We start from the raw sequence: 25,799 nt of genomic DNA, 5'->3' as shown, positions 1-25,799 counted from the left end.
GGATTAGCTGTAGTGCTTAGAGGAACTATTCTCATAGGATAGGAACTGAGCGATTTCAGCCTGGATCGAAGCGGTAGATATGCTGATGGTATATCCATTAAATACATAAGCACATTTAATGTTTCAAAAAAAGGCAGTTTTATTGCAGTTTTAAACGTTTCCCAACTCTCAAAAACGCCGCATTAAAAAGCAATTTACACATGTGTGACTGACACAGGTGAGTATGTCGTGGACGTAACTGTAACAGAAAAGGAAAGCTCACAGAAAGAAAGAAAAATGGCATACGCATGTTGCACATTCACTATTTCTCTCCTGTTCAAACTATTCTATCAAGCTAGGTTTGTAGAAAAAGACAAGGACAACACTCATTCTGCATAGTCACAATAAACTCTGCATTTGTATGCAACAGATTTCTGTTTTTTTTTAATGTTCACACTGTGGCATCTCCACAATCCTCTGTAGCCTGTGTGTCTAACCTAGCGTATGATTGAATAAGGTCTAAACTGTCATTGATTTTAATATCATAAAGTAGCTTCTGTTATTTATTTTTTTAAATAATCTTCATCATAAACCATCTGACTCGCCACATTAAAAGCTTCTGTTCTAAAATCTTTTCATGCTCCTGTAACAGTATATAATAGGGCTGTTTCTCCATAAGGATATAGCAGCTCACCCATCTTGTGAGTGTTATTCAACAGGCAGAGTAAGATAGGCTGACAGATCGATAAGACACAGACAAAAGGACAGCGACACACAGAACGACCCTACAGCGAGCTTCGATGAAGGTGACCGGTTCAGATGGGTGACTGTAAGTGAAGGAGGGTCAGACTTAAACCAGCTGCTTTACAGTGCAGGAGGCTTAATGATGTCACGACAATGAAAGGCAATGACGCTGTAGGAGGCCATGAGGCAGTGCGGCAGCTTGCTCCTGTATCTTGGCTGCACAGGCCCAGAGAGCGTGCAGGCTGCTCTTCCACAACAGGTGTAAGCTGAGAGAGTGCTGGGTTTTAAAAGTAAAGGGACTCAAGTCTGTCAAGCATCTGTCCGCCCACCGAGAACAGTCGTTTTATTTTCACGCCGGAGCGTCTTAATGTTTCTTGGCAGTGTTTCTTTGGTGCCCCCTAGCTGGGAGAGAGGGCAGGACTGTTCTCTGTGCTGATGTTGACCAGGCACTCGCTGGACTTCAGGCTAGTCAGAGATTTGCAGCTTGGGAAGGACGCCAAGGACCCACACAGGCCCATCATGGAGGGGGTGTAGTCCTTTTCTGGGAGGGTGGGACAAACATATAACGGGAGGGTCAGTTTAACTGTACACACATGTTTCATCGCTTGTGTGTCTGAGTTGTCACCTGTGCACCAGGCCCTCCCATTCTGTTTCCCATGAGTCCTCTGAGAGTCAGAATCCAGGCTGACCTCCACTGACAGCAGCTCTGTGCTTGGAAAACTCCTCCTGAAAGAGAAAACAAGGCAAATATTTATATATGGCTCAAACCAGGTTCAAATTTTGAATTAAAAAATTAAAATGTTTTCTATACAGGTTTACATGGACATAACTACGCCATTTGATTTTTGCTTGTGATTTACACAAACTGCTAAGTGCTGTCTGATCTTTGATTGAACAATATTATACACCCACCAGCCACTTCATTAGGTGCACTGCTAATCAACACAATTATTTTATAAACCAGTCAAATGGCAGCAAGTGAGTGCAATTAAGCATGTACACATGATGAAAACAATGTGCTGAAGTTCAAACTGAGAATAAGAATGAGAAAGAAAGGTGATTTAAATTACTTTGAACGTCTCCAAAGGTCGATTCTGTTCATCTGGACGTAGCGTTTTCAGTGGGAGAAACGTTTCGTCACTCATAAAGTGACTTCTTCAGTCTCAGCTGACTGCAGGTTTCCCCAATCTTATAAAGAGTACATTTTCATAATGACTGAAACCAGCCCACTAAGGGAACAATGGGCTGGGAGGTCAAACTTTGAACGTGGCACACCTGATGCCAGAGTATTTCATAAACTGCTGATCTGCTGGGATTTTCCCACACAACTGATGATATATACCACAATATAGTGCATTTTCTGTAAATTTAGTGAATAGTTTATATAATCTGTCCACCAAGAGTACTATTTATTTTTCACATTTAAATCAAATAATTAAAAATGAAATAAATATGGGCTGTACGCAGTATTATCCAATAGCGATACTAACTAGATGACCTCAGAGTCACGCAAGAGCTTCCCTGAGGCCACCGGGTATCACTGCTGTTCCTGTATGGAAACCAGCATGTCTGCAAACATCTACTGCAGAGTGTCCAGTCTCGGAGGAAGCGCACCGTTAAGCGCATACAGGAATGTTGTTCGGCTCGTCCACGTATCTGTTGTTGCAGCTACAGAAGTAGCTGCCTGTTTAGGAATGAGCTCCTCGATTTGTTTTGGTTAGTCCTTCTGTGTTGCCATGGTGACTATTGCAAACCGTCAATTAAAACAAATAAACGATAGCCTATAACATGGAACGATAGACGTTTGAATATCGTCCTCTGATGTATTTCCTCATCTGTAGAGTTTAGGAGAATGGTCTGAAAAAGTGAACAACGTGTCTAACCTTGAAGCAGATGGACTTTTTGATTCCATGCTGTGAAGAACTGAAGCAGTTCTGAAGACAAAAGGGAGTCCCAGCCAGTATTAGCAAGGTGTAACTTAAAAATGCGACTGGCTGGTGTATATTATTGTTATTACAGAGTTTGTGCATATTGTCAAATTGCAACAACGAGACAAAGTAACCATGCTGCCTGTAGCAAACCTGCGAAACAGCTTCAAGTCCTCTTGGCTGTCGAACGGCTCGAACGTTGGCCACTGGTTGACGAGTGGGATTGAGAGGTTTTTCGCCAAGTGGTTGGAGTCACACGGAATCAAGCTTGTCCTGAGACATGTGAGGGTAAAACATAAGTCCCAACAATAGAACCACTGAAAAGCAAACACAGTCCACGGTACTCTGCAGTGAAGAGTGTTCATCAGTTAAGCTGGCATTGTGTTAAAGCTATTTGCTTAAACATGCTAGCCATCTGTGTGTTTCACTCACAGTTGCTCCTGAAGCTCCAAGACAATGGCCTCTAGTTCCCTTTTCTCCTGTTGGCTCTGGGTCTGCAGCTCCTCCAGCCGGGCCTTTAGCCTCTTGTTCTCCATCTCTGTGTTCTTCAGCTGTGACTCACGCAGACGCACAAGCTCCTCCAGGTAACCCTGACAACACACATTCAGACTGAGCCAAAATTTAAAAAACACATTCACCCTCGGATACTCATATTAGACATCAACCATCTGTGAACGGTCATAGTAATGTAGAAACGATTCCGCAGTATAATCTTTGTTATTAACTGACAGATTAATAGAGTCATGAAACGATGAACGTATTTATCTGCATTTATTAACCTTAGATTTAGATCAAGCAACAGCGACAGAAACACATCATGTTTGTCCGCCCACCTTTTGTGCATTGACAATCTTGAACCTCTGCTCCATCTTGCGACACTTTGTGCTCCAGCTCTCCTCGTCTGTGACCAGGGGGATGTAAGGATGTTCAGGGACGCTGTCGTCACTCGCGCTGCTGTCAACACTCTGCCGATCATCGTCATCGCTCAGGTAATCATAGCTGTGACACGAGCAGCCAGTATCAGTATCTTATTGACTTTGAATGGGCTGTGCAATGGTGTTTCTGTAACTTTCAAAGTGTTTCTGAAATACATGAAGGTTGGTGTACCTTTGTGTAAATTTCAAGTATGGAGTATAGTCAATCACTGCAGGAGATTTCCCATCCAGGGCCTCCCCTTTTAAACAGAAGCTGAGGGAGACAAACCAATCAGAAATTAGAAACTTTATACATGCATAAGGATTTTAAAAGTATCAGTCTGATATCTAAAAGTCAGGACGCCCCACCTAAAGTCTATAGCTCCAAGACCTATTAGCATCCCTGTTAGCACTGTAGCTTCTTCTCTTAACATGATGGCTCCCTCTGCATAGAACCTCCTAAAGCACAAAGACAAGTGCAGTTAGGTGGGAACATGTTTGTACGAGGATCAAGTGATTTTTATTATATAGAGAGGTGCTAACTTGGTTGTCCTGCTGTCCCTCAGAGCAGTGGCGATGTATTCAGATAGCCTCTTCTCCATCAGAGCTACTCTCATCCAGGCTCGGACCTGAAAGGAACACCAAAGCTAAAGAAATTAGTCTGGAGAGTCACAAAAATGACTTCTAAATTAGTCCCAATAAATCTACATATTCTTATTTATTTGTAATTTTTTTGTCATCGTATGATGGTCTTGCCTTGGCTCGTGAGGTGCTGATGTTTTCCATGCTCTCAATGCTGCTAATGCAGCTGTTGGGGACTTTAGCACAAGCCAGGCGGATGTAGTCCCAGTAACTCCTCTGACCATCGAACCAGCTACTAGAGCCTGACACAACAAGCATGTGAAGTGCGTTAGTTTTAGTAAGCACTGAAAAACACGTTGTTACACTACACATATATTACTGCGAATAATAAAACAACATGGTTCTGCTTGCCGAAGCTGCTAAACAGGACAGAAAAGTTTCAGTAAACACTGTAAGAGCCTTGATTCAACAGGACGTTAAGTCCCAGTATGTTATCTCCTCAGTTTAGTACCTTTGAAACGGTGGCTGAGGATGTGTTCAAGGATGGCGGCGAAATTGACAAACTCTTCTGATGAATCATCGATGGGCTCGGCCGTGTATTTCTCCAGCAGGGTCTTAACTGAAAACCTGTGTGTGGTGGAGAGGAGCGAGGAGAGCACTTATTCGAGCACTTATTCAAGCATAGAGGGAAAAGATTAGTCAGGAAAAACGCTGATGGGTTACCGCTGTCTTCGTTTCAGTTTACAGTAGGCAGAACATGTCGTACATCAAACTATTGCTAAACATTTGTGAATCACACTTGATAAACCACACAAGTCTGTTTAAGGATGCAGTCGCGAAAGAACACAGTGTTCTGCCACTGTGATACATTTAGTTAGCTCTTAGGTTTAACCCTAAAAAACAGACTGAACATTTTTAATGAGTACAATTAGAATGACTATTCATTTTCTTACATGATTTCTAATATCATAAAAACACAAATTACAGGAATATGCACAGATTTAAAGAATGTACATGAGCAGATTATGTACAGTATTGCGCTCTACGTTTATTTTTCTGTGTTCAAAAATTTGTGATGGCTGTTCCAGATGACACGGGATGGATCCTTGGATCAGTGTAGAGAAAACAGGAGATGATAAGACTGTGGAATCGCTCTATCTTCTGCCAAATTGCTTGCTTAATTTGGCAGAATATAGAGTAAATAGTAAGCACTGAAAAATCACACAATTCTCCCCAGACTACAGAGCTCTGTGCTGTTTTTATAGGAAGCTGAACTCTTGTCTCTGTATGATAACAATTTAATGTGTAAGAAAGTTACTTTCTATATTTGAAGAAAAATGGTTAAATATATATGTTGTTATGTGAATTTTTGGATCCGGTGTCATAAATGTGATGTACTTGTGTGATCAGTGAATGGTAAAATGGCAACAATGGGAACATTTTAAGACTCTGATCTCGGTGTCAGACTGACCTTACTGAACAAAATACTCCACGTTGTCCTATTCTGTCAACACGTAATCTTTCAGATATACCACAAGCTAATGTACAAGTTAGGTTTTGTACACAAGGGTCTAAATGTATTCTGTGACCATGGCAGATAAGAGAGATAACTTGTCTCCATAAATATCCTAGGTTTCCTTGTTCAAAACTCATGCTGTAATCTGTACTGTACAATTAACAAAGGTCAATGAAACTCATAAAAGCAAAATATCTGGGTGGTGTTAGCTTGTTAGGGCAGGGCATAAAGTAATTATGTATGATACAGCTTAATAATAGTTTATTTTTACAGCACTTATCAAAACTAGAGTTACAGAGTACTTCCCAGAAACACAGAATAACAGAACAAACAAGGAGGAGATTATACAAAACAATGAACATATCAGCGGACACTGTACTGGTCCGTAGTGGTGAAAAGAGAGCTGAGCGTAAAAAAGCAGCTCTCGATTTACTGGTCGACCTATGTCCCCACCCTCACCTGGTCATGACCTCTGGGTAGTGACCGAAAGAATGAGATCACAGATAAAAGTTGTGGAAATGAGCTTTCACTGAAGGGTGGTTGCCCTCTTCCTTAGAGATAGGGTGAGAAGTTTAGCCATCTGGGACGGGTAAAGCTGCTACTCCTCCACATCAAAAGGAGCCAGTGTAGGTGTAGGCATCTGACAAGGATGCTTCCTGGGTGCCTCCAAGGTGAGGTGTTCTGGGCATGTCCCACCAGGAGGAGACCCTGGGGTAGATATGCTAGAGAGATTACATCTCTTGGCTGGCCTGGGAACGCCTTGGTGTTCTACTAGACAAGCTAGAGGAGGTGGCCGGGAAGAGGGAGGTCCAGGCTTCTCTGCTTAGTTTGCTGGCCCTGCAACCCGGCCCCGGATAAGTGGAAGAAAATGGATAGATCGATGGATGGAATTTACATATCAATTAAAACACAAGACTTAACATCAAAATAAAATAAGGTGAATCTTAAAAGAAGACACTAATGAGGTGAGCTGAATTTTCTCAGGCAGGTCATTCCACAATCGAGGAGCCCCAACAGCAAACATTCAAACGCTCAATCGACTTGTGTCTTTACATGTGAGGTGGGAACTGTTAATGGGTTTCAGACCAAGGATCTCAGCTGAGCACTGGTTGGTAGAAGAACTGCAGTTTGACTGTATATTTTGATGCTGGGCAATGAAGGACTTTAAATGTAATAAGTAAAATCTTAAAATCAATTCCTAGAGAAATGCACAGCCAGTGTAGAGTCATCAACACTGGGGTAAGATGTGTTCAGTTTTCAAGGTTCTGGTAACAATCTGGCAGCTGATTTTGCATAGTCTGAAGTCTATTTCATGCTTTCTGATTGATATCTGTTAAAAGACCAGTACAGTAGTCTAACAAAGAGGAAATAAAAGCATAAAAAGCAAAATAGTCAGAGTGTCACTAAAACTCAATATTGATCGAATTCCCGCAATATTCCTTAGGTTATAGTATCAGGACTGCGTCATCAATCAATCAACCATTACTAATCTGATTTCCCATAATTATAATCAGGGTTAGAGCACAGAGTTCAACTATTTGAAATTGTACAAGCGTATCTCCATCCCATTTGAGTGTGGATGTAATTATGTGATCTCTGACAATGTACCTTCCATTTCCTGCAGAGTCTCATTTCTACACTTCAGTCTGATGTCATCCTTTTACTGTGAGGAATATGTTCATCGAGCACTTTCAGGAAACTCCAACAACTTCCTTTGTACTAGATAATTTCAGCTGATGACATAAGTCTCCCGTAATACATTCCTGACTTCCAGGATCTTCCTGTGAAAACCCTTTAACTTTTGTATGTGTTGAAGATTTGAACAAATAAAATTAGTTCAGAGAGACATAACTCAATAATGATAATAATCATAAATCATTTGGCAAGATTTTATCCATAATTTCATAAATATCCTACTTTTAAATTTTGGCTGTAAATATTGATAACTGTGGTGATGTATGGGGAAAACTTTTAGCTGAGTCACTGGTCACTTATGCGCGTCATCTAGTCTCCATGGCATGCAACTACTTTAATCCACTTTACCCTATTATCCTGTTTTAATTTTGATTCTTGTACATTGAGCTTGTTTCTTATTTCATTACACTGTAAAAACAAAGACTTTGGAGAAAATAGAGGGTTATTAAAACTCAAGGGAACAAGATATTACAGATATTAGCAAGCTGCTTTTTGTTGCTAATGCTAATTAGCATTAACAATATTAATAACATCAACTAGCATTAGCATAACAGTAGCTGTGTCCCAACTCCTAGGCCACAGCCTTCGAACAACCCGGCCATCATGGTCTACGTGGGCCGGGTCCTTCGAAGTCTGGAAGTGCGAGGCTGTGAAATGGGACGGTCTAGCCTTCAGATTTGCGTCACCAGCTGTCTCGGTGGAGTTGAATAAACTCAGCTGTCTGCTCCTTGCTCCCTCAAATATAACAGAACATTGGAGTAAATTCTCAACCATCTCACGTTTCTGTTTAATCAGTTTTCTGTTTGACGTTTATTCAGCTGCATGAAAAGTATAACTTTAATCTCAGCCAAAACGATTTACTAAGGAACAAATAAAACACTGAAAAAAGCCAAACAATAGTATTTTTACATTATCTAAGTGACTTATATGTTTAACCTGAGTAGCGAAAGACCACGCAGGGTCTGAAAATGTGGCGGGAGTTCGGTGTTCTCGACGGCTCTAGTGGGTAACAGACATCTGTGAAAACGTCAGAGCCCTTTTGCAAATATGTGATGTCTTGATAAACCGAGCAGATATTTGAAGTTTACACAGCTACATTCTTGCCTGAAAATATCTTAAAAGTTTATTTTGTGACCCAGAAAGAGTAATATTAAAACTAAGCCGCCATTGTTGGAAACTGGAATTGGCTGGGCTGCGCTATGAATTCTGGGATAGGTTGGGCCACGAAGGATACACCTGACCCATCCTTCATATCCAGGAAAATGAAGGACGGATTTCGGGGCCTCATTTGGAGCGGCCCTTGAATTGGGACAGCCCTCATCGCCTGGCTGTGACGTAATCGGCCTTCAATACACAGACGATCCAGCAACGCACACGAGAAAACACAGGGCTTAAATACACACAGGGCAATCAGGGAATGGGAGACAGGAGGGAGACACGGCTGGGATTAATTAGACATAACAAGACAAGGGGAAGCAAAACTAGAAACACTGACAAGAGACATGGACCTTCACAATAAAACAGGAAAGACACCGATAAATCTCTAAACAGGCAAACCTAACAGACTAGGAGACAGAACATAGGAACTTGAAACATGGAACAGGAGAGCACAGAGGACACACAACACTAGGGATAATCACAAACAACCCAAAATAAACAAAACCACAGAATATTAATAAATTTAAACATAAACAAGGAGTCCACAGACTCCGGACCATGACACAAACAGCATAAGTTTGTGATATCAGGAAATGAGTATTTCACATCGCTGTGGACGTATTTCCAGCATCAAAGGTCTGTTTAAGGTCATGCCAAAGCATCTGAAATTTAAGTCTGGATTATTTTAGACCACTCCAAAAACCTCCTTTTTTTCTTCTTGTTTTGTTTTGTTTTGTTTTTGAGTCATTCAGACATTCTCTTTCAGGATTTTCTGGTAGAGAGCAGAATTCATGGTTCCATCAATTACAGCAAGCCTGAAGCAGCAAAGCAGCCCCAGACCATCACGCTACCACCACCATGCTTGGCTCTTGTTACGATGTACTCTTTTCATGAAAGGCTATGTTAGTTTCACAGCAGATGTAACAGGACCCAAACCTTCCAAAAAGTTAAACTTTTATCTCACAGATAGGGCTGCCACAAACGATTATTTTGATAGTCGACTAATCACCGATTATTTATGCGATTAGTCGACTAATCAGATCATCATCCACTGGACGTAAAACTACAGCTTATTGCACCAGCAGCATCTGCTCTTATATAACTATCATTAGCTTACAGCTTTAAGTGTTTAAGGTGCTAACTAAAAATAAAGACAAGATGATAGTTTATTAAATTTTAATGAAATTTGCAGATTGTTTCGGTGAAGTTTAATGAACTCCTTGCTATCTAAAATATAACAGGACAACGGAGTATATTCTCCAGCATCTCACACTTTTGATAATCAGCTGTCTGCTTGACGTTTATTCAGCTGTGTAAAAACTATAACTTTAATCTCAGACAAACCGATTTACTCAGGAACAAATAAAATACAAAAAAAAAAAAGCCAAACAACAACATTTTTAATTTATCTAAGTGACTCATATATATTTAACCTGAGTAGCGAAAGACGGCGGTGGGTTAGAAAACAATTTGCCGGGAGTCCGGTGTTCTCACCGCGCTAGTGACCTAGCCCCCGGCTAGCTATCGAGCTGGTGGGTAACAGATGTCTCCGAAAACGTCGGAGCGCTTTTGAAAATATGTGGTGTCCTGATAAACTGAGCCGATATTTGAGGTTTACACAGCTACATTCTCGCCTGAAAATACGTTAAACGTTTATTTTCTGACCCAGAAAGAATAATAAGAGTAATATTAAAACTAACTAGCTGCCGCCATTGTTGGAAACTAAGCTGGGCCGCGCTATGATTTCTGGGACACAGCTGCTTCTTCTTCGGGGTTTAACGGCAGCTGGCATCCTTGTACATGCAGTGCTGCCATCTTCTGTTTCAGTCCGTTATTACACTCTTAAATCCTGCTACTTATTCCTGTGTCTTTTGGGATCTTACAAAGCTTCAAACGACGCGTCGACTATTAAATCAGTCGTCGACGATTTTGATAGTCGACGTAATCGTGACTAGTCGACAAATCGTGGCAGCCCTACTCACAGAATGTTTCCACAAAAGTCTTGGGGATCATCAAGATGTTTTGTGAGACGAGCCTTAGTTTTGGTTTCTCCTTGAACTCTCCCATGGATGCCATGTTTGCCCTGTCGCTCTTTTATTGTTGAATCATAAACTCTGACCTAAACTGGAGCAAGTGAGACCTGAAGTTCTTTAGCTGTTGTTCTGGGTTCTTTTGTGACCTGACATCGACTTTGTTTCTGATCTGTTCATGAGTTTCTTTAGATTGTGGCAAGATTGCTTGTGGAGGTCTTTTGGCCTGCTTCCATTTGTCAGACTGGTTTATGTTTATATTTAGGTTATTTCTTGATTCACCATGTCATGCAGTAATCAGACCTTGCAATGGTGAGCGAAACTGAACTCAGCTTTCCAAAAAATGTGGATAATCACAGTAAATGCATGATTTAACCAGGTTCACAATTACACTTTCACATAGGGCTAAGCTATGTCCTGAAAATTGACAGCATTTTTTTACCTTAATAAAAGGAAATCATCATTCAGAATTTCACTTTGTATTTTTTAAGTTATCTTTGTCTAATATTAAAAAAAAAAAGAAAAGAAATCAGGAAGTAGTGAAATATTTTTCCCAGCACTGTGCATTTGTGGGTGTATATTTTCAGCAATATACACCCACAAATGATATAAAAGCTCACAGGCAAAGAATTTTCAGTTTATTTTAAGCACCATTATTTCTTCAGCAGTGACCACTAAATGTTTTCCTGGACACTAAATAATTCAGCAGGACTATTTTCTACAAGAACACCTGTCAAATACTATTTGTCCAGTGACGGTAAGATATGCAGTGAGCCGTGAGAAGGAAATTAACCATCTCCTGCAAACAGAGAGAAAATATTATGGCTAAATACTGGTCATGTTTTGCAGAGTCACCATCTTTATGTTTTACTGGCCACGTTCACATCTATAAACAATGCTTATCTTATCACAAGCCACTGAGGCAAGTGATTTCACTCCCCATTGTTCCAAAGGCAACAATGCCTCATTCAGCTGCATCAACTGGATAATAAATGGCTGACTATCCTCAAAACGAGCACAATCCCTGCATTTCCTGTGTATTACAAACAGCAGGGCGGGGACCTGACCTAGATTCACCTGTCATTGGCTCACAGAGGTCCTGCTTACTTACTTTTTTTTTTTTAAACCTTTTTTTACTGACTTTAATGCTCTCAATTTACATATAAGAAGCTACAATATGCAGTGGAGCTGAAGTGAGCTAACACTCCTATGTCCACCTTGGCAACTGACCCCTTTTAGATTATATAAAATATTTTATGCATTGGGAAAATCCAAATTTAAGTCACAGCAGCTTTAAATGTGCTGTGGGCTGTGGATGTCTATCTACGTTGAAGCTGATGCATGACTGAGCTGAATGATAGCACAACTACTGCTGGATGAAGTGGAAGCATGCCTGCTGACTTACAGGCTAAATGCTCTGTCCTTTTACATAACCATAATCGTTAGAGATCATTATGTGCCTGCACCGTCAGGTCAGTGTTTGAGCCTACTGAAGAACAAATCTCTATCCAAAATCACAAAATCCAAGCAGGACTTTATGTAAAGATCTTATACTGCCATCCTGCCTTAAGTCCCTAGGGTGCCAGCTAGTCCTTGCTCCAGGAAGGGTGTCGTCATAGCGACCACACCATCAGCACTGGGATAAAAATTGCACTGACAAAGATAAAAGTCACACAGAGAGGCCACTGTCTGATGCAGCACTGAGGGCATTAAAAATGTCCATCACCATATACAACATAAGGCGTGTTGGATAATGCACTCACCTGCAGACCGTGAGGAGGTTTTTCCTCTCCACCGCGAGGTTCCTAGTCGATGCTTTTTTCGAGACATCTCCCATGGCCATCGCTGCCTGCTCCATCCAGGAGTAGGCAGCCCTGGAAGCAAACGACCCCTCCCTGTGGGCCACCGGCCCTCCTCATTCACTTGTGGATGCCGGAGAGGATGCTGGCGGCCCGCGTCAAAGCCGCTGACAGACAGCGGCGGCACTTTGTGAGACGACGGAGGAAACTGCTCGACACATTAGACACACCAGAGCGCGCGGAGCGTGGGCTTTGTTTTTATGTTTACTTCTGTGACCTGCTCACGGGACTGAATTGTGTCTGCTCGAGCCCCCTCTTTCTGTCTCCGCCCACTTTTCTGACTTCATCATGCCGTCATTGGATCGTTTCGTGTCGTGCGGACCGAATTACGTCACCGGCTCCAGCGACACGCAGTTTCTTTGAGAGCTTAATATAATATATAAAGACCAGGGATTATTTATTTGTTTGTTTGGTTTTGTGCTCACAAATTTATATTTTACAAAAAAACCCCTAAAATAGACATTTAATATTTAATATTTATATTTGCAATATATGTATTGTTCAAAATCCTCATCATTTTATCTCTTTAAGATAGCAAATGCTCTATCTCAATTTTGGAAATTTCATTTGCTATAGTGATTGAAATGCACATTTTTATTATAATTATTTGTTAAGACTGTGTATGGAAAGTAATACAATCATTAAATTTATCAATTTTTATTTTGAACATATGACACATTTTATACACGTTGAAAGTTTATTTCGTTTTTTCTGTATGTTTAATTTATGCATCAATAATAAATGATAATTTTCTATATTATTATAAATAGATATAGAATAAGAGATGTGCTTGGACCTTTTATTTAATGCATTGTTTAAAGATTGTGTTGGATGTATTTGAGACTGAAATTTCTTTCTTTTCTTGTTTAATAACTGTTCCTGGTAAAAGCTTGGTAGCACAATAAACCTGATATCATCACCACCACTGCGGTCACCGTGCTGGCTCACTTCCTCCTCTCGTAATTTCCAATCAACATCCTCCCGTCATTTCCCTGCTCTTGCTATTAGAGGAAAGTGCTCGTGTTTTCAGCTGATTTAGTGTCAGCACAGCAGTGGTGCAGACACGTTGGCCCCAAACCTTTTCTGCTCGAATGAAACGACAGCTGGTAGCAACCACAGGTTGGTTGGTGGGTGGGGGTTGGGAGCTTTTGGTCCTGGACTAAGACACAGATCTGTGTCTGCTCCACATGTCTGACAACACAAAATGTGTGAAAAGTTCATTTAAAATTCATTAGTTATGAATAAAATCATAAGCATAGCCTAAATGAATGATCCAGCATGTATATAATGATTCTAAAAATGCCGTTCTACATCATGAGAAAATTTTCTCTTACTCTGAATATATTTTTGATTATACAACTTGTGCAGAATAAATCTATGTGACTTTATAACTTTTACTGAAGTAAAAAGTCTAAATCCATAAAATTGTATGGCTGAGGAATAAAAATCTTGGACATGCCACTGACTGGGATTATATATATTTATGACACAATAGAGCTTTATAATATTGGAAATAATGTACTTGAAGGCTATGGCAGACTATGTTTCACTGTAAACAATAAGCACATTTCTTATGTCTTAAATGAGTCGGATGTTCTTTTCATGCTGTCCACTCCCCTCAGTGTCCCAAAATCACCTTTTCAGCAGAGACTTTATTCTAGTATCCTCCATAATCGCTTTATTATCATATCAGATATTTCAACCACAGCTTGTCTTTTGTCTTCTCTCCCTCCCCTCACCCCCAATTGCTCGTGGCAGATAGCTTCCTCTCCCTCAGCATTTTTGTGCTGGAAGTTTCTTCCTGTTAAAAGGGAGCTTTTCCTTCCCTCTGTTGCCAAGTGCTTGGTGAAACGGAGTTATCTCATTGTAGGGGGTCTTAACCCTACAATGTAAAGCATCTTGAGGCAACATTTGTGATTTGGCATTATGTAAATGAACTAGACCATGTTTCAATTATTTATTTCTTGAATTCAATTAAATATTTCTTGTTTTTCTCTGTGTTTGGTCATTTTTTTCTTTATGCAGCTATTCCTTAGCTTCCAGTTATGTTTCACTGCCACTGCCAGATAATTAAAATCCATAAGTCACTTCCATTACTGCTGTACAGTTTATTTAAAATACTCCCCAAAACATTTCTTAAAATACAAGTGTTAAATTTACACATCATAAACACAGAACATGATTCTCTTTTAATGGGCATCTAAAATATGTACAGGTATGGTTTTCTGTCTGTTTCTCTGCGAATGCCGGTGGATTGTGGCTTAGAGGTTTGTCACTCCTGCTCCAGGTCTCCAAATGGCTCAGGTGCCTCTGTCTGTGAGTCAAAGATTGAGGGGAGTGTGTGAAATTCTGGACAGTGTTGTGAGGGCGTTCAGGGCAGAGGTTACACGAAAGAAGGAGTTGGAGTTTTGACTGCATGGGGCGAGAGGTTCACGCATCAGCCTTCAGGGTCCTGTCAGACTGATAAATAGGTCTGCAAACCTGGACAGCGACAAACATGAAAATAAGTCCAGACATGCTGTCTAGGTGCCTTTAAATCTAATCTCATTGTGACATTTGGATTGTAAAAAGCGTTCACACCCTCATTAATGTGTGGCTGATATGTGGAGGTGTACATTTAGGCAGGGAAGGGCTGTAGGAAGTGCAGTTTGAACAAGGAGGTCAGTGTGAAAAATGCAACACAGGAAAGACGAGAAGAGGGAGAAAAAATTCTCCCTATTTATACATCCAGGTCTGTCCTTTGACTTCTCTGAATTCTTTAGTTTAGGATTTCTCCGTTCACATCAGCTTGAAAAATCCACAACACATCCACACACAAAAACATCTGTCTTTATGACATGAGAATTTAGATTTAGAGTTCTTAAATTGTGGTCCAGTCACTAATGGTAGCCTATGAAAGGATGCTCGACTGTACCGTGACAGCTTATGTCATACTATGATGTTGCAACCCTGAAATCGAGACCAGTATTGTATTATTATCATTATTTTTATCACACAACCATGACACTTACCACTATAAATATAACAAGCAAACTCTGATTATTCATATTACAAGCAAGAATTGGATTGGATGCATGCATTTCTTTCTACTGTATGTGGCTCTGAGCCATTAAAAACTTCCCAGCTTTAGTCCCCAGATTTGCTTTTCTATAGTAACTAAAGTCTTTCAGCACCCTTTCACCAAATTAAGATGCCTTTGGATTCCCCTATTTCTCAAAATCCTCATCTAAACACACATAACAAAACATAAAGCAGTGCTCCTAATTGAGAAAACATGTAGCTTGCCGTGATATTTCAAAGTAGCAGCAATCACAAGATGGTCTCCAGCTCTTTGGGAGATAAGGAGCTGATTAGATCTTCTTCTCTGTGGCTTTTGCGGTCATCATCTCCTTTGTTGGCTTTGGCTTCTCTGGTAAAACCTCCTGACTCAGCACCTTCTGGTTTCCACACACCCAGCTCCTGCTGGGGGCCTGAGGCCTCGCTGTCAGTCGAAGTGTAAATACGTAGGTTGGTATGATGGTGGGGGGGAGTTGTGGAAACTTGACGTGGCAGTGGGGGTCTGACCCCAGAACCAGAGGCTCCACCTGAGCCAACCACCCCTCCAGCAAAGGACAGAGCTCTGGGATTGGCAGCAGACAGGCACACGCTGTGGGTGGTGGTATGTGACATCATGCCGCCGTAGTAACAGCTGCCTCCGCCGCTGCTGGTGATCCTCGCTTTCTGCTTGAGGTCTAGCACCAGGCTACGTCTTAACCAAGCCTTCTTTACCTCGGTTTGCACCTGGGAACAAGATTTATTTAATTTTAGTTCCTTTATTTTGTTTACCAGATAAAAAAATATATATAAATATGAGTCGATTCTGTATTGTAGCTTTATTACCTCACCATTGCAGAAACAGTAGATAAACGCCACAAAAAACCCCTGCAAAGATATGAGATTTTATTCAAAAGAATCAGCTTTCATTATCATTGCAGTTGAGCTTACAGCATATAATTGCATGCAGTGCTTGTTTTTATAAATGTGTCCTGACCTGGGAAGAGTTGAAGAACATCTCGTAATGCATCTGCACCTGCCACAGCAGCCCAGTGACCTCAGTGTAGGGAAGAGCCATGAACACCATGTAGTGAACTCCAAACAAAGGCATGAGGACTAATGTGGACTTGAGTAGCTTCCTGCAGAACAAATAGTTTATTTCATTGATGTTTCTTGTCAAACAGATGGGAGCTTAAAGTCCAGAGATTAAAAACATCCACTATTTTCCTTGGAGGGTTACCTGTACTGCTGTCGGGGGTCCAGTTTGCCCGTGTTGGTTTCCCACAGTTTAGAGGCCAGTACACGAATGATGTTAATGAACAAGAGAAAATTCACCTGCAGGGAAAGAAACCGAAATCCAGATTTAAAACAATATACTCAGAATATCAGTCTTTAATGCTCTTCTGATTTAAATCCCCTTTTCTTACAACAATCGCAGCCAGAATAGGGACTTGATAGATCCATTTCAAGTTTCCGGCACTGAGATCCCAGCATCTGGAAAGAGCAATGAATCTATTACAGGGAGCATTTGTTGTAGGAGTGTAACGTAAACATAAGATAAATGGATCACATGACTCACTGAGTGTCTGCCAGTGAAGCTCGTGCGCTGACCCAAATGGACACAAACACAGCTGGAACACCTATGACGAGCACATGGGACTATTAGAAAAACTGGCATTAGTCCAAAGTGTCACCTGCCCCAGTGTCACTTACCCCAGCCAGTGATGGTGAGGGCCCACAGGTAGTTCTTGTCAGACAGGAAGGCCATGAAGATGAGACTATGGAGGTACAACCCCTCCACCAGGATCCAGTAATGATTTGTTGCCAGGAAGTACAGGAAGAGAGTAACAGCTGCTTTACAGCCAGCCTAATGGCAAAAACAGAAAATATCAGCAAAACTTGTGATAATACATTCACTGATCACTTTGTTAGGTATACCTGTTCACCTGCTTGTTAATGCGAAAATCTAATCAGACAATCTCACGAGAGAACTCAGTGCACGATGTAGACATGGTCAAGGCGACCTGCTGAAGTTCAAATTGAGCAGCTGAATGTGGCATGGTTGTTGGTCCCAGACAGGCTGGTTTGAGTTTTTCAGAAACTGCTGATCTACTGGGAATTTCCCACACTACCATCTCTGAGTTTCTACTGAGGGTCAGTTCTCTGGGAACTAAAGTATGCAGAACAGCATCTCTTAAGGCACATGTTGAACCTTGGGCTACGGCACCAGAAAAGATCACCGCACTTCTGTCAGCTAAGAACATGAAACTGAGGCTGAAACGTTGTGTGGTCTGATTAGTCTCGGTTTCTGCTGCTACAAAAGTAGGGCAGGTGGTGGTAGGGTCAGAATTTGGCACAAATCACCAGATCTCAGTCCATTACAGCAGGTGTGGGCAGTGGATTCCTGTTGTGGATGAAGAAATGAGAAATGTGCTGTAACTGTCATGTAATGAGTGTGTGGCGAACAGGGAGTGGACCCAGATGCAGGACTGATCAGATGGATTTAAACTCAAAATGTCAACTTTATTAAGGTGGAGGAAACAAAAGATAAACAATGACTAGGCAGAGTAGAAACTGATAAAAGTGACTGATTGAGATCACACATAAAGTGAAGGAGAACGTGATGAAGAACAGAGGAAGATGCAGACAAATAATACACACGAGTGTGATTAAGGGATGTGGAAACGCATGGGAACAGAATCATAACTAACAAGACAAGGACGTCATAACTCAACATAACACATATGAGACAGAGGACTATCAAAATAAAACAGGAAGTAACACGCACACACACACACACACACGCACACGCACACACACACACACACACACACACACACACACACACACACACTGAGACTCAGACTAAGGCATGTGAACTTGACACTGGGACTCGGGATAAACTCAAAAGGAGACATGACAGGCTGGGGAGACAAATGGAGAGCACACAGAGACAGGATTACAAAGTTATTAAATAGACAAGACAAAAACTGTAGACAGCCATGAAGACAAAACACAGAGAGACCAGACGAACACGGTGACATAACCGGAAAGAAAGAGTAAGAGTAAGAAAACAGAGATGAGAGATGAGACTAGGACAGACTGGACAGGAAAGAGGCATTCACATGATAAAAACAAGAAACTGGAAGTATAAATACTAAAAACTCAGAGGCACTAGGAAAACTGAACTCAAAAGTAACTAATGCAGAAAACTAATGAAAATCTCTTCATTCCAAAAGAAAGAATCCCAAGACCAAAACAAACTCAAAACACTCTGTCAGAGACCCAGCATCCTTAGGCAAGATACTAAGCCCACGGTGCTCTCTGATGCATCCATCGGAGTATGAATGTTAGATAAGTGTAGAAAAAAAGTTCTTATATGAGCGAGGTGTTTTGAGTGCTTATGTGCAAATATGGTTTGTTTAGCTTTGCAAACAGGCCATGCCATTGTGAACTACCGCTACTGTGCTGACTGCCATACAGCCGATAGTCTTGATCACAATGAAGTATTTAAAAAATGAACAAAACTGAATAACTGGTGATAAGAAATAATGCGACGTTACAATTTACCATATGGGGCTTCTGTCCTGTAAAGTTGGGCTCAGCTTCACTGCCATCAGATATGGAGTAAAGCACAGCGTCCTTCACAAAGATGCTGACCGCTCGACAGATGAAGGAGGTGAAGAGGTGAACGTGGATGTAATTGCGTGTGCAGTGGAGACGCCTGAAAGAGAGGAAGACGTCTTTGGATGCAACAGACTGAAGTCCGGAGATGCTGTTCGGTTACAGGTTTATGGATCAAAGCTCGTAAGCTGTTTTCTTCTTACTTGAAGTAGCAGAGAATGAAGACTGCCACCAGCAGGGATGCGAGAGAAATGGAGTAGCCGATGGTGTACATGAGATGGAGTCGCTCAAACACCTTCTGAAACACAGCAAAACATCTTTTCATATCTGGAAACAGAAGTGACTGAACAGATTTGAACACATTGGTAATTTTGTATCTTCAGCACAATTAGCACACTGGAGGGAAAAGGTCTTTTGAAGACAGGCCTAGAGTATTTTGTAAGAATATGGCCGGTTTACACATATTCTGTCATGTAAAGATGCAAATGCACACTTACACATTACCACAAGAATCTTTAGTGAACCATCAAAGCTATAAACATAGAGATTTGACACAAAGACTAGCATAGGGGGAGTGTGGCTATCCCTTATAGAGAAAATTTCGAATCTAAAAATACTAGCAAAAACTTGATGTAAAAAAGAAACGATGTATCGTAACATAAAACCTTGTAAAAGATCATTTGTAACCTGGGCGTAATAAAGTTGCAATACTGAAAGAGCTAAAAAAACAAAACAAAACAAAAAAAGAATATGGCCGTTGTTGTACTGTCTTCTAAAGAAGTTCTGTCTCTTTTCTGCTGTTAGATAAACGTGCACAAACAGATTAATTCAACCCAGCACTGGATCAAATGCACACACCTCCTCGTGGCTTCTGTGATTGAAGGTCAGGTATCTGGTGCATTCGCTGTAGTTTGCCCAAGTGCGGTTGATGCTTGCCACCTGCTCCCAGTTGCCTGACACATCACACTGACGGTAGGCTCGCCCTGTCCATGGGAGGGCAGGACATAATGATTAATTTTTTGAATAAGGAAATCTTTGATTTTATACTTTTCAGTTGCATTTTTCTCAAAACTACTGCTTCCTGGTTATTGAGGTTGAAGGATGCTTTTTATACTGTGTAGATGATCAGATGCTAGTATCTCTGGAGCTCTGCTACCTCTGTGGTTGAAGTCATAGATGTACTCCGGGCACTGAACTGAGACCAGCTGACCTGCTGTGCTCTGTGGCCAGCAGATGATCCCATCCCACTCTGGGGTGCAGTCGCCATCTTCAACAATGGTGTGAAAAAAGTGTTAGCAAGCTGATAGATCTGTGTATAGTTCACACATTGTGCCACCTAACGCTGTACTTTTATTCGTAGACTGCTCTTGAGTAGCTTTGCATGATTCAAAACTTAAAATAATCCTCAGTGATCTAAACTTCAGTTCATATTTTATCTGAAACAGGCCCCTCCTTGACTCACAAGGATAACTTATACATGAGCTGCCCTCATTATCTAAAACCTCTCCATGTTTAATATCAGAGGTGAAAATCGCAGAACAACCCACAACATCAGTGTATTGCAATTTGTATCTTTTTGCAATATACTGCAATATATTATATTCCAATTCATCACCTTTTTTTTAAACTGTTAATTATTTCCTCAAAGTTAGTCACCTCAAGGTGCTTTATATTGTAAGGTAAAGCCAGAGAAAACCCCAACAATCACATGACTTCTACAAGCAAGCACTTGGCGACAGTGGGAAGGAAAGCTCCCTTTTATGTGAAACAATTCAATACAGCTCTGCAGTATTGCCACACAACAGATTACAATACTATGCTGTGTCGATTTTTCACCCCACCCCTATTTAATACCACTGTAAGGGTATATATGTGATACACAGTTAAGGGGAGTATAACTGGTGCATTTGAAATAAACATAAACAGAAAAAATACATATAAACACAAAAGTATACCCATATACCTATTAATCTTTTTTACATGACCATAATGTTACATCATTAAGTTACCGAAATACTAAATAGGATTTTAATGCTGCTACCAGACAAAGTTTAGCTAATTTAAACTTCTTTAAATCACATTTGGCTGCTTTTACCTGTAATAATACATCATATAAGACCATTATTGTCTTTTTATGGCACTTTTAGCACTCCATATATAGATTTCCTTCAATATTGGAGGTAAAATTGTAAATGAGCTGATGCATAAACATACTTGCTTCCAATGCTTCCTCAAGATTGGTAAATCAATAAAAATGTAACACTTAAAGCTTGAGTCACATTTCCTGAGAAGATTTGTAATATTTAATAATACCGCATTGAATCAGCTTATCAAGCATCAGCTTCTCCATCGCATTTCCAAATTAAAAATGCCTCGCTGTGTAATAAAAGAGATATTGGAAAGCAGGATATTGGACTGGGTGTTGCATCTGATCCTAAATAAACAAGTGATGCAATAAACAGTTGATCTAATTGTGTGTTTGGACGTGCACTCACTGACCGCCTGTTAAAAAAAGGCTCTTATTTGACAGGACCTTCTTTGAAATATTAAAAGTCAGACATACTTCCAGTGTTGACTGCTTTTTATTTCTAACTGGAGGCTCACAAAGTCATAGAAAGTATTCAAAACCGGAGGGAAAGCAGTTCCATAAAGAGGCACTCTGTATAGTGTTTAAAAAGAAGTCCCCAAACCTTTAATGAGGGGCATTTGTGCCTTGATGCTCCTTTCACATCTGGCATGAGCACCAATCAGAAGGTAGATCTGCTCATCCCGTGTGATGACATCATCAGAGTCAATCTGTAAGAAAAGGAACAAAAAAGCATCACATGAATTATGAAGACACGCCCACCAAGTTCTCAGTAATACTACGTATAGATACATTATTGCATATATGTCATTTCAATGGTAAACAATAGAAAACAAGATTAATACATAATGATCAGCATAAATCATGTCATTTATTTATACTGAAGGGCCATATAACCCATCTATGCATCGTTCTGAGATGATCCTCATGAAACTCTCTCTGAAGTGATTCATCAACCACAACCTCTCCCAAAGATCTGATGTGCTGCCTCCAGGTGTTGTGAAATAGTTGTGTGAGAGTGCGGTATGTGATGATGGCCCGCCAGGCCCTTTATTCACAGCAGCTGGGCTGCCGCTGGCCACACGGGGATCTCATCCTCGGGGGCCATGCTTGTGTGAACCGGTCAGCACAAGCAGCTGCTTGTGCTGACCGGGAACACAAAGCTTTGTGTTCCCGGGTGCATTTCACGACTGAGCATCAAAACTAGCAGAGCATGAGAACGGTTTGGCAGAGGGGAGCAGCGGAGCAGACAGAAGATTTGCAAAGGAAGAGAAACAAACAAAGCAAACTGCCACCTCTTCAAATTATCGAAAGTCCTTTTTTTCTCCTTTAAAATTCAGTTTTTTTAATTGATGCTTTAAGGGCCTTGTAGTGAATCAAATGGCCTGGAAGTCATATAGACGGACAGACTGTATTAATCCCGTAATTACAGCAGCACAGGGATCAGCAAGAAGTACAAACTAATAATATGAAACATTGAAAAACAAAATAAAGAAGAAAAGAAATCTAGTATAGAAATTAAAAAACAAAAAAACCATATAAGTAATTTCTACTGTCATTCAGTGGACTTTGGCTTGAATAAAAGAGGTGAGTACTGACTCTCACATGCTAAAGAAAACGATTTAGTTGATTTATAAATTACCATGTAGGTAAATGAATACAACGTTACAGTGAAATAAACTGCAGCTGGCTAAATGTTTGTTTCTAGTAACGCTGGACGCTGAGCAGCGATCATTCGCTGTAGAGGTTTGATTAATGTTTACTGTCAAGCAACCCTTTGAGTAAATATAGAAAATCGGAGGTATATTTATTCAGATAAATAATCATTTAAACATTGTGCTTATGTAACAAGATTAATTACTTAAAGTTAGCATTTTGGGCATAAATATTTTTTGAGTGTATAAAGATGCAAAACATATGTCTGCTTTATAATAAAGGTGAGAAATCCTGTTATCAACATTGCTAATAGATAATAATTGGTAAACAGAAGTAATACTAATACTAATGGTAAATAATTGAAATCTTTAACAACGTGTAACTCTGAGGATTTGGTACTTTGACTTGTTTTTCAAATTTTATTTCAGTGATTTTAGGAAATGATAGATCTGAAAAAAAAGAAAAATTGATTTATAAAACTTTATTAGATGTTACTTTTGCAATATAATGACTAAGCAGAACAATGTAAAGTGGAGGAAAAACGGTCTATCATATCATGTATGGACCAACTTTGAAACACAGACTATAAAGTTATGAATACCATTGTTGGTAATAGCTGTAGTTGTGCAAATGAATTTCAAAGGTTCAGCTACACAAGTCAATCAACCCTCAGACCTGTAAATGCAACAACATCCGGCTTCTTCTAGAAATATCTTTCCACAATTTCACTGCACTTTCATTTCTTGCCTTTTTGCTCCTGATCGAGCGCACAGGTGAGCCGGTAGCACTGACACGCTGTGAATCGCTCTATTTTCAAGATTATGTTTAATTTTTTGCATTGGAGAACTCAAGACTAGCTGCTTATGTGTCCTCATCAGTGCTTGGTTCTGAACCACATAACTGAAATTAAGAAAAAGCAACATTAAGAAGCTAAGGCACCAGGTGGCAACACAGACTATAGGGGGCTTTTAAAATGTGTTAATCTTATAAGCAACACATTTTTAAAACTGGGAATGGGAAGAAACTTGATAAATAAATAATTAAAATGTTTAAAATACATATTATATGTTTAAATATTCATTTACTTTTTATGTCACAGGGAGCCACTGGAGATTGATAAAAGGGCCGCGTGTGGCTCTGGGAGCTGTAGGTTTGAGACCCCTGGTTTAGCATATCCAGGCATCCTGTGTAGTTCAAACCCTTCACTGTTGAGTGGATTGGATCTAACAGAGAAGTTATCTGGGCCTCTTAATACAGAAGGGAAGCTTTTTTGTTTTTCTCCCGACACAAACTGTTTAAACTGCCTTAGCCTCCCACCTCCATGATCCTGTTATCCTGTCCGAGATCAACACTCAGGATGGACACGGGGGAGATCCAGAGATGAAGAAGGGCACTTACGGTCACTGTTAGCATGCTTCAGTCAGCGAAAGGTTAAAAGGGTCAAAGCTGATTATGGTTTGTGAGGTAAAGCAGACCACAGGTGACTTCTGATAAAGGAGAGGGATGGTTCTTGTGCTGCTGTGATGTGAAGTTTTTTTTCTCTGCCTCGAGAAGAACTATATTAATATATCCACTTTTTATATGAAAAGAAGTATTTTTCTACTCAATTAAATTTCTTATGAGCTTTTTTATAATTTGTCTCAGTTGTCTCATGGTTTGATGCGAGATTCACTCAAAATAGAGGAATGGAGGTGGGTTAGAATACTTTTTATTTTCCTCAGCAGGACTGCTGGAAAACTTATTCCTTATCACCCCATCAGTTAACTAAGAAGACACTGTCATCTCAGTCTTGCTGCTGAATGTCTGGCATGTTTCCTGAAGCATTGAATAAATCTAATTCAAAGCATCAAAGCGGATCACAGATACATGAAATTTTCTAACTTTGGCCCAAACTGCAGCAGTGCGGATGTGTCATGTCTGACTCAGGGTCATAATAGAGTGTAAGATATGCTGCTGCTGTGTGAAAAGTTTAAATTTAGGACACAAGACGCAAGTGAGACTAAGAATTTATCTACTGCTCCAATCCGTTTAAGATCATTATTAGCCCTTTTAAGTAAAGTTTGCTTTGAAAAAGCTTACATTAGTAGAAATCATCAAGAAAATTCAATATCTGGGTTTAAATTGCACTTATTTGACCTCATTTATGTTAACAGTAAAGCAGCAGAGAAATAGCAGCAAACCAGGAGTAAAATATTTTCCCCTGACAAACCCCATCAGTGAATAACTGTTCAATAATTAAACAATTTAAATATTATGAATGTAGTCAACTTACCAGCGCTGAGGCTGTTATTACACCGTGGAAAAAGTAAAAAACAATAATTCCTTGTGCAGACAACATGATGTCTCTCCAGCTGAAACAGAACAGCACACCTTTCACTCTCAGATCATTTTATCCTCTTCAGGTTGTGCTGAAGGAACTTTGTCCTAAAGTTAATGTTCTTCTCTCGTGTCCCATCTGTGCTCCTTTATTAGTCAACAGGAACTGTGTTTTGGAGTCTCTTGAGGTCCAGAGTTTTCTGCATGAAGCTCAGTTGACATTACTAATGAGTTTTGAGGGGCTGTCTGTGGTTGGATGATCTCTCTTTGGGGAAGAGAGGAGCACTGAGGAGGAAACCTCCTCCTTCGCTGCTCTTAGGACTGTTGGGATGAGATGGGTTGGCCTTGATATGCTGTGGCTTCCATTCACTTAACTCTTTGCTCTCCTCTGCTGTCATTATCTCTCTGTGCTTGACATTTGGCTTGTTTGTCTGCCTTAACCTGGTCTTTTCTATTCCCACTAATAGGACTCTTAGTTTTTACTAGTAACATAATTTAATACTTGGTTTACAGCACGAGTATCCCGCACTGGGAGACTTTAGAAAGCAGTGATACAAACCAGACTCATAGAACTACTTACCACACCAGTTAAAGTAATATATATTACATAATATATATTCTGATATGCATGAATGACAAATGCACAAATTATATGACAAACATTGTTTTGACAGGCATT

General features: G+C 40.3%; 2 protein-coding genes across 4 annotated transcripts; both read right to left on the bottom strand.

The window, feature by feature from the left end:
- Positions 1–61: 61 nt before the first annotated feature.
- On the bottom strand, positions 62–12,699 carry rundc3ab (RUN domain containing 3Ab). Of its 2 annotated transcripts, XM_080873848.1 has the most exons (11): positions 12,310–12,697; positions 4,659–4,774; positions 4,322–4,449; positions 4,109–4,194; positions 3,935–4,024; positions 3,759–3,839; positions 3,485–3,650; positions 3,084–3,241; positions 2,805–2,924; positions 1,349–1,449; positions 64–1,264 (listed from the first exon to the last, which is right to left on the bottom strand). In XM_080873848.1, exons 1-11 carry the CDS (start codon positions 12,402–12,404, stop codon positions 1,122–1,124), a joined length of 1,284 nt encoding a protein of 427 aa, XP_080729974.1. In that variant the 5' UTR covers positions 12,405–12,697; the 3' UTR covers positions 64–1,121. The 2 variants fall into 2 exon arrangements, with proteins under 2 accessions (XP_080729973.1, XP_080729974.1); XM_080873847.1 differs by having other exon boundaries at positions 62–1,449; positions 12,310–12,699.
- Positions 12,700–14,443: 1,744 nt separating this feature from the next.
- On the bottom strand, positions 14,444–25,424 carry pth3r (parathyroid hormone 3 receptor). Of its 2 annotated transcripts, none has more exons than XM_080873722.1 (13): positions 25,077–25,424; positions 21,753–21,858; positions 20,219–20,329; positions 19,921–20,045; positions 19,266–19,357; positions 19,009–19,162; positions 17,152–17,305; positions 17,018–17,078; positions 16,866–16,932; positions 16,679–16,773; positions 16,436–16,577; positions 16,285–16,326; positions 14,444–16,185 (listed from the first exon to the last, which is right to left on the bottom strand). In XM_080873722.1, the coding sequence occupies exons 1-13, from the start codon at positions 25,140–25,142 to the stop codon at positions 15,715–15,717; spliced, it is 1,686 nt and encodes a 561-aa protein (XP_080729848.1). In that variant the 5' UTR covers positions 25,143–25,424; the 3' UTR covers positions 14,444–15,714. The 2 variants fall into 2 exon arrangements, with proteins under 2 accessions (XP_080729848.1, XP_080729847.1); XM_080873721.1 differs by having other exon boundaries at positions 14,445–16,185; positions 19,266–19,360.
- Positions 25,425–25,799: the final 375 nt, after the last annotated feature.

Source organism: Rhamphochromis sp. 'chilingali' (assembly GCF_963969265.1).
Source record: "Rhamphochromis sp. 'chilingali' genome assembly, chromosome: 22".
In the NCBI taxonomy this organism is placed as follows: Eukaryota; Metazoa; Chordata; class Actinopteri; order Cichliformes; family Cichlidae; genus Rhamphochromis; species Rhamphochromis sp. 'chilingali'.
This window is presented reverse-complemented; position numbering and strand designations above follow the sequence as displayed.